Source organism: Pleuronectes platessa, chromosome 10, assembly GCF_947347685.1.
Source record: "Pleuronectes platessa chromosome 10, fPlePla1.1, whole genome shotgun sequence".
Lineage (NCBI taxonomy): Eukaryota > Metazoa > Chordata > Actinopteri > Pleuronectiformes > Pleuronectidae > Pleuronectes > Pleuronectes platessa.
Window position 1 is genome coordinate 2,109,717 of NC_070635.1, and position 9,088 is coordinate 2,118,804.

Here is a 9,088-nt window from a genome sequence, read left to right on the forward strand (position 1 = left end):
AACACGATTTAACTATGAAATAAAGCAACGTTTTCTCTCGTGCACGGTCCAGGTGCAGATTCTTACCGTGCACGGGCCCCGGGATCAAGTGCATCGCCAGGACGCACGACAGCAGCGTGAGCCTCCAGCATCCCGAGCGCAGGGAGCGCGCCTCCTTCCCCGGCTGCATCCTCTCCTCCGAGCGGCGACGAGACGAGAGACACGAGAGACAAGAGACGGAAACACGAGGTCCCGGTTCTGGTGGAGGTTGTGGAAAAAGAAAGAAAAAGTAATCCGGTCCAGTGGCTGTGCGGGTTTCCGTGCGGGTCTAGACTCGAACCTCCCTGCGCTCCTCCTCCATAGCCGCTCGGTCTCAGCCGTGTCCTCGGGTCCGCTGCTGGTTCTCACGCACGCGGAGGGTGGTCACGGCTCCATCGCCACACAACAGCGAGGGTGGGGGGGGTTGGTGGTGCAGGGGTGCGTTTTTATGGGGGGTGGGGGTGGGAGCAGACGCGCGGCTCTGCTCGGTGCAGCTCGGTTCGGTTCGGCTCGGCTCGGGAAGCACCGGGTGCTTTGGGCACTTTGTGGCTGAGAGGGACGCGGACGCACGGCGGAGTGCAGCGCGCACGACAGCCTCCTCCTTCTCATCAGCTGCGGAGGAGGAGGGGGAGGAGGGTGAGGAAGGATTGTTCATGCCAACCACTCCTCCTCCCCCCATTCTCTTCATCTCCCCCCTCCCGCACTCGTTTTCCCAAGACATCCCCCCCTCCCCCCCACCTCCTCCTTCTCCTTCTCCATCCTTGTCTCAAACTTTTCTGTTCTTTAAAGCCCCCCCTCTCCCTCTTGTCCAGACATTTCTCCCCCTCTTCCTTTAGTTTATTTTCCTGTTCCTCCTCCCTATCACTCCATACTTCCCCTTTCCTACGACTTCCTCCTGTCTCTTCCTCAGACGTTTATCCTCTTCCTCCCTTTTCTCCTTTTTCCTTCTCCTGCATTTTCCACAAGATGTTTTATTTCCTGATCCTAATTCCAACACTCTCTTCATCCTCCTCTTTCCTTAAACTACTTCCATCTCTCCTCCTCCTCTTCCTCTCTCTGTTCTTGTCTAAAACTGTTCCTTCTCTGTCCTTTAAATCCTCCCCTTTTCCCCTCCTCCCTGGTTTCCAGACCTTTCTCCTCCTCTTCCTCACTACTTCCTTCAACTTTCCTCCTTTTCCTCAGAATTCCACAATGTTCTGCATGATCTTCCCTCAATGTGTCTGCCTCCTCTTCCTCAAACTCTTCGTCCTTCTTCCTTTTCTCCTGACATTTCTCCTCACAGTCTTCATCTTCCGAGACAATTTATTTCCAGAAAACTTTTAGTTCTCACTCATTTCTTTTTCTCCTCTTCTTCATACATGTTCCACTCTATTCTTGAAACACGACCACTTCCATCCTCTTCCTCTCTCTCCATCTTTACTTTGCTTTCCATTCAAACCCTCTACCTCTTCCCACCTCCCTCCTCCTCTCTACATCAGTTTTCCTAAAACATTATTATTCCTCCATTTTGTTCTCCTCCCTCACTTCTCCCCAAACACCTTTTTTATCCTCCTCTTCTCCCCTCTTCCCTTTCTTTCCTCCGCCTATAATCCAAGACTCCTCTTCCTCTTCCCCCAATCGGACTTAAACTTATTCTTCCGACACTTCCTGACACTTGTTGTCATCTCTTCCTCTCTTCCCCAAAACCTTGCAACTCCTCCTCCTCACCCTCTCCCTCCCCCCTCCCTCTGTCTCAAAGCCTTCTGTGATTTTCTATTCATCTGAAAGTGTCGGATCTCAAAAGGACTCTGGTCACTTCTCTCTTTTCTTTAAAACCCTGAGGGAGATCGTTCCGTTTCGAAGGAGAAGAACTTCTCTTCCTCGCTCAGTTTTGGACGATGACACAGTTCAGATTATGTAAAAAACGAATAAAACCCTGTGTGGTGTGTGTGATAGCTTTGTTGAATGGGGTGACACAGAGAAGCAAACAAAAGGGAGGAGGAGGGAGGAGAGGAGGTACGGGGGGGGGGGATGAAAGCTGGGGGGTGTTGCAGGGGTGAAGGAGGGGAGACACACGGTGATGAATGCCCAAGGGCCCCGGGGGTAATGGCGGTGGTGGGGGTCGTGCACGGGCATTCTTCCACACACACACAAAAAGCATAAAGGAGGAGAGAGGGGCTGCAACAGGAGATGTGTTGTGTTGTGTGCTTTGTGTGTGTCTGTGTGTGTGTGTCTCTGTGTGTGTGTATGTGTGAAGTCAGTTGTTTATGTGCACGTGGAAGCAGGCATGTTTAAAAAAAAAAAAAAAATCTGAATGTGTAGTGGAATAGAAAACGTGCTCAGTGAGTTGTGAAAAGTGGGTCACGGACATTTCACCAGCTTCAGTTTATGTGATGTAAAATATTGTTCCTTTTGTTTCGAGGACCCGTGTCCCCCCCCCCCCGACAAGTCTCCGTCATTAAGGTTTGCAACTGTTGTGTTGTTTAGTTTTCATTTCCTCTGCGTCTAGTTTTAAATGTTGTGTTTCGTTGTGTGTTGTCCTCGGGAGGATTCGCTGCTACTTTAGTGGCAGCGAATAGGGAACAAAGAAAAACCGGCAAAACAACACACATCATGAAATCTCTACTGAGGATGATAGGATGATAAAACACACAATGCTAATCACACTCAGAAGAGAATTTAACAAACTAACAAGACACGAAGCTGAATCGAGGAAATTTGCTGCAGATTTCTTGAAAAAGACAGAAAATAAAGATGGACGACATGAAGAAGTGAAGCTAAAGTTATTTATTGTGTAATCCTGCTGACAAACAAACAAACAAACAAACAAACAAACAGAGCAGAGGTAATAACATAATAATAACCACAGATCCACACGTTCACAACGACTTTCCACCAACAGCTTGAGCTCATTATTCTTTTGACACTTTTCATAAATAACAATGAAGTGACACCGGTGGAGAAACAATAAATCACAGACTGTCTGTGTTGTTGACGATGACGGCTCCTGTTGTCGTCCCTGTTTGTTTAGACTTATTGGAGAATAACTTTCATCGTGTTTCATTGTGTGTGAAAGACAGAGCAGCGTCTCATCATCTGTCCCCTCGGAGCTGCAGGAGCAGGGAGGAGCAGGGAGGAGCAGGGAGGATCAGGGAGGATCAGGGAGGAGCAGGGAGGAGCAGGGAGGACAAGTGAGGAGCAGGGAGGAGCAGGGAGGAGCAAGGAGGACAGGGAGGAGCAGGGAGGAGCAGGGAGGAGCAGGGAGGAGCAGGGAGGAGCAGGGAGGAGCAGGGGACGGGGGTCTCCACGTTTTGGGGGTGAACACGAGGGATTAAATGTCCTTTTTTAATCCCTGTGTTGTTCAGCACTGTCCCCAATATGATATGAAAATCATTCAGCCTGGACGGTGACAACAACAACAACAACAGCACGTGACGGGGGTTAACCCGCAAATACTGGAGATTGCAAAAGTGCATGATGCTGAAGTTAGTGTGGTTGTGTGTGTGTGTGTGTGTGTGTGTGTGTGTGTGTGTGTGTGTGTGTGTGACAACACGTCAAAGCTCAGTATCAACTCACATCTGACCCCAGCTGAGTCGCTGAGTCTGGATTTTTGGACATTTATGTTCCAGAGAAGAATTCATGAATGAAAATAATCGGTCCATATGTATGAGGCTGATATATTAATGAGGTTTGATGCAGTTTGGTTTAATTAAGAAGACTGAGCTCTTTATTTTTTTCTATTTATGCTATTATCACCAAATCTCATCTAAAGGTGTCGGTTTACGTTTCCAGCTGCAGAATAAATCCTCTCATCATCAGAGCACGTTGACCCTTTAATCAGATTTCACTGTCAGAACAACTGGAGCCTCATCAAACTCACACAGGAGAGTGAACCTGAGCGGAGAACATCCGACCGGAGGTTGTTCCATGACCTACATTCTCCACTCGAGCAGCCTGAGCTGGACCAGGTCTCATTAGTTTGCTCTGTAACTCAGAACGAGAGCAGGACGTGGCCTCGGAGGTGGATTCAGAAGAACGCCGCTCGCTGCACAGATGAAAAGAGAAGCTCCTTCCTGGTTTGTTATTGAAGGTTCTTATTGTTGAGTTCAGATCAAATCCTGTTTTAATACAATAATCATATGTTGAGAGGATTCTTCTTCAACTGTTCAGAGATAATTGACAGAGCTTCTGTGTTTTCACCTGATTTGAGGCTTTTTTACAGCAGATATTTGATTGGTCGTGGACGGAGAAGCACAACATTTACATTATAATATTATTATGAACCTTGTTTTATATTTAAAAAAACTGTGTAGCTTTATGTAGCTCATCATAATAATAATTATTGAATGCGTTGTTTTCTTCCAGAATCTTCCAGAAAAACAGCAAAGCAACACAATCAAGGATCAGAGAGTGAGCAAGGAGAGAGGAGACAGAGGGAAGGAGGCAGGAGAGAAGGAGACAGGAGGGAAGGAGAGGAGAGGACAGGGACAAAGAGGACGGCAGAGCAGGAGCCATCTTTGTTTGGCTCCTTCACGCCACAAGTCCCCGTGGTGTCGTGAACCGATGCCCTACTTTCACCTTCTGCATTTTTCATGACACAAACTCACACATGCCGACACACACCGACACACACATACACACTTATTGGCATATAGCATAAGCACATACATGCTCAAGTGTTGGACTCTGACTGCAACCTGTCAGACGGGGTTATATGCAGACACGAACACACGCACACACGCACAAGCACACACACACACACACACACAGTGAAATGTCAACTGTGAACACATGCATGACCAAACACAACCTGGAAATCACTGAGCTTTGCAATATCGACCAATGGAAACAGTCTCTCACAGTCAGCTCTGTGCAGGTGAACTATATTTTATATGTGTATATACGACTGCATCAAATATTCTATGTACCATATATGGCCTTTTACTTTTGCATCAGTTGAGCCAATGATAGAAACAGACTTTCTACAAATGTATAATTTAGTGTCGATTCAAGTAAGAAGATAAACTCCATCTTAGTTAATTCACTTTAAACCTTTATGGATCCTTCGGGTTCGAAGGTAGAATCAGGTCATTTTGTCCTTTTCCAGATTTTCTCCAAATCAAGTGACAGGAAACAAACTCTGGTGATGTGGACGAGGCTCCTCCTCCTCTGGACCTGTCAATCAAAACGTCGGGTACCATCAACAGGACCTATGGAGCCATGGCCATAGCAACAGGCTCCTGCAATGAAAAGGTCGAACACCTGGGGCGCGCTCGACTGCTGCAGGATTAACAAAACACACACACACACAAACACACACACACACACACGACAGGAAGCATGTAAAGTGGAAATGTAAACAAACACAAACTTTATCAGCAGCTGAAAATTGACCATTTCCAGTTGCTGAGTGAGGAGCTCATCCAGTGAGTCACTGGGTAAATTACCTGCGTGAGAAGATGACGTCCTGGTTCTTAATCCCAGTAGCTCGGATTGGAAATGTGCTTCTCGTGACTCATCTGGTCCGACTTCAAACAGAACCTGTTGGACTCACTGGAAAAACATCAGAGATAAAGAACCAGCAGCGGCTCAGTGGTTTGAATCCATCGAGTCTGAGCAGCTCCTTTGTGCCAGATCGGAGTTTCTTGTGTTTTGGTTTGTAAACATGAAGTCGTGCTCACAGCTCCGTGGGTCTGATGTCTCTATTTGATCAGAATTCAGGGGCTTAGCTTCTGAGGAGAGTTTATGACGATGCATCTAAAGACCTTTACTGATAAATGAAAGTTTCAGAATCTGTCTTTCACACATGAAGGAGGTTCTCCAGGGTCAGACTCGTTCACAGTGAGGGGCGGAGTGAAACCTGGGTGGAGCAGCAGGAGGTCGGACCTGGTGAAGGTGAAATCTGGGTCCAAGGTGTCAGAGGAGGTGAAATGGGAGGAAGTGAGTGAAGAATCCCAGAGAACGATGGAGATGTGAAGTGTAAAGCTCATCAGATGTGGCAGAATCAGTGCAGATGTGGGAGGCCGCAGGGAGCAGCCATGTTAATTATGAAACAATCTGGGGAAGGAGCCCAACACACACACACACACACACACACACACACACACACACACACACAGACACACACACTCGCTCTCATTTGATATTTCACCACGTCCTTGGTTGAAGAAGGTGAATCTCAGAGCTGAGATATTTAAGTGGTTTCTTCTATGTAACATTGAACTGAACCCACTGCGGCTCTGCTCCTCTGTTCATGTATTTACACTGTGCAGCAGCAGGGGAGCTTCACCACGGAGGAGGAGGCCGGCGAGCAAACACAGCTCGTGTTGTTTACTTCCTGTTGTGTCAACACAAAGATGCAAAGTGTGTCTTTGACGCCTCGAACGTGTTTTCTGAGCTAAACTGGAAAGTGAAAAGTGTTTCTGCTCCTCCGAGTCGACGCTGGTGATTGTTTTCCGACGCCTCCACGAGCCGCGGCCTCTCACTCGGCACCGGGATGAGACTCAAGCTGCAGAAGAGAATCAACACCTGACTCACAGGTTCTTACATAAAGCTGCTGATGGATGGAAGTGAGGCTCTGAAGGACACAGAGCACAGAACTGAGCTTTAGAGGAAACGTTACTCAGTTTGTTCACTGCTGCACTTGAGGATAAGATCAAAGTACTTTTACTGAAACCAGGTGAAGTCATTTTAATTCATTCCTCTAATTGACAATTAATTAATCCAGGTAGATATTGTATTTATTACCAAGAGGAAAACTAACTAAATACAGATTTTACTATCTTACACTGATGTTTTTGTACTCTTACTTAAATAAAGGATCATAATATATATTTTTCCAAAAAATCTGTAAATCTTCTTGTTAATGTTTTTACATGAAAGAAATCCCATCTGGCAAAGTGAGAGCTTTAATCTTTCAATATAATAAATATACTGCAAAACAAAGAGGAAGAGATTTCATAACTTTCAACTTCTCATCTGATAAATTAAAAGTGTTAATGTGCTCATATGTGTTTAAAGTCTAATGCAGTTTCATGAGATGTGAAGGAGGCTGAAGAATTAATAATTTCTCATAATCTGAGCAAATCCTGAAGATACTGTCGGCAGCTTCTCTGTCGACCTCGAGTGAATCGTCTGAATCTGAAACACACGTGTGTCTGAACACAGAACTTCAGCCGTGACGAGGCAGATTGTCTGTTGGCCTCTGTCTGTTGTGCAGAGACGGACGGTCCGTGACTCAAAGGTCAAAGTTTGAGACCGAGTGTCAAGTGAAAAGACTCTTGTGTAAAACTCTCGACCTCTTGGTCCTCTCTCCCTGTCAAACACCCTCCTGCAGCAGCATCAGCAAAATGATAAATGTTTCTGTTTCTGTTTTTCTACAGTGGAAACCGGAGCAGGAAACAGAAGCTCTGAGGCTCAAGGGTCCGAGTCAGAGACAGAACTGGACGTTTGCCTGTTTGAATTCCTCGTTGTCTGTTAAATAATCGAACAGCAACCAGTACAAGATATCAACAGGTTTGTGTCCTTGTTCCCACAGTGTTTGATAAAAAAAGCTCCCCCCCTCCCCCCAAGGGAGTAATCGGCCCTCATCCCTCTCAATAACAGCCTCATGGTCAATCTGCTGGACAGAGAAATCCCCCCCCCCCCCCCCCCTCTCTCACCAGATTACAGCAGTGGCCGGCTGGGATTAGGTTTTCTTCTCATTTCCCTTCATGTGCGCTCACACAGATGCTCTGGTCAGCGAGTGGCAGCAGAGAGCAACCGAGGAGACAACCGGACCAAGAACATCTCCTGTGTCCATCACATGACCAACAGGGAGGGGGGGCGGGGGGGAGAACTTCATAGAGGGGGGGACTTTTAGTGGTGTATAAATATAGAAAATAATCCAATGACCTAAAACCTCAACTGGTTTGGCTGTTTCAGATCACAAATGGCATCAGGTCTCATCTTTAGTGTATTTCAAAAAACTTCATTCATCTGCAAACATATACAAAACAATTAGACGTTACTTGTTATAATCATATTAAACGTGTATTTCCACAAAGAGCAGATAAACCTGTCGTCTCTACAATACGTGTGTTATTTAAATTCTGTGGCAGCTTCATGTGCAGATGCTTTGTATCAACCTCGTTAATCCCAAAACAAAGAGACACAAACAGATAATCCAGTTTCTCTGCAGTTTTTGAACAACAAAGAAAACGATAACCGGATATTAAGGAACAACTTTCAGCTGCATATTTTAAACTCTTTATCCATCTGTTTACACATCTTTAACTTTTTTTGAGCAGTCGACTTGATAAATATATTGTTTCTGGAACATGTAAATGCATTGATTTAGTGTAATTCTTAATTTATTTAGTTACTTTTCTATGAAACTGTCATAAACCGTTTAAATCCCTCATTGGAACTTCGTTTTTTTATTTAAGGTTTTTGTATCATTGTTTATCTTTACAATTAGCATTGAAGTACAACTGCATATGAATTGTGTTTATGCACTTCTTCTACTTGAGTCTTATAGTTTGATACTATACAACCTGGGAGCTGTCATGTTGTCAATTTTTATGTTTTTATATATTCTTTACAGTCATTAGTATAAAAAGACTAATTTATTTATAAACCATTGACTCCTTGAGGCACCAGTTGTTCACCATGTTGACTGGTTAGAGAATTAAAAACCAAATTTTGAGTTTAGAACCATAACAAAATCTTTGACTATACTCTAAACCATATATCTTCTGAAACTATACACATTAAAAGGTCTGTATTTTCTGAGGGATCTTAACGACTCAGTAGAACCTGAGCTTGTGAAGATGAAGTGAGAGTTTCCACACGGAGACGTCCGGCTCATACAAAACACAGTTTATTCAGTGTCCAGGTCCAAGTACCAACGGACCCCATACAAAAAAAGAAAAAAAAAAAATAAGCAAACAAATGCTACAAACTTCCAAAGAACAGAGAAAAACTTCCATCTACACAAAAACTTCTCCTTAAAAATACATTACCATTAACACAGGAAAGAATCGATTAAAGATCATATATGTAAAGGGGGATTCCCGTCATACTTAAGTGATATTACAGAACAAGCCGGGGG

General features: G+C 44.9%; 1 protein-coding gene across 1 annotated transcript in view; it reads right to left on the minus strand.

Moving 5' to 3' along the window:
- cspg5a (chondroitin sulfate proteoglycan 5a) overlaps positions 1-1,432 on the minus strand; it is a 29,088-nt gene extending 27,656 nt beyond the window's left edge. The window contains 4 exon segments of the mRNA XM_053432207.1: positions 67-237; positions 388-630; positions 1,149-1,307; positions 1,405-1,432. Of these exon segments, the coding sequence (XP_053288182.1) occupies positions 67-237; positions 388-630; positions 1,149-1,307; positions 1,405-1,432 (601 nt within the window).
- Positions 1,433-9,088: the final 7,656 nt, after the last annotated feature.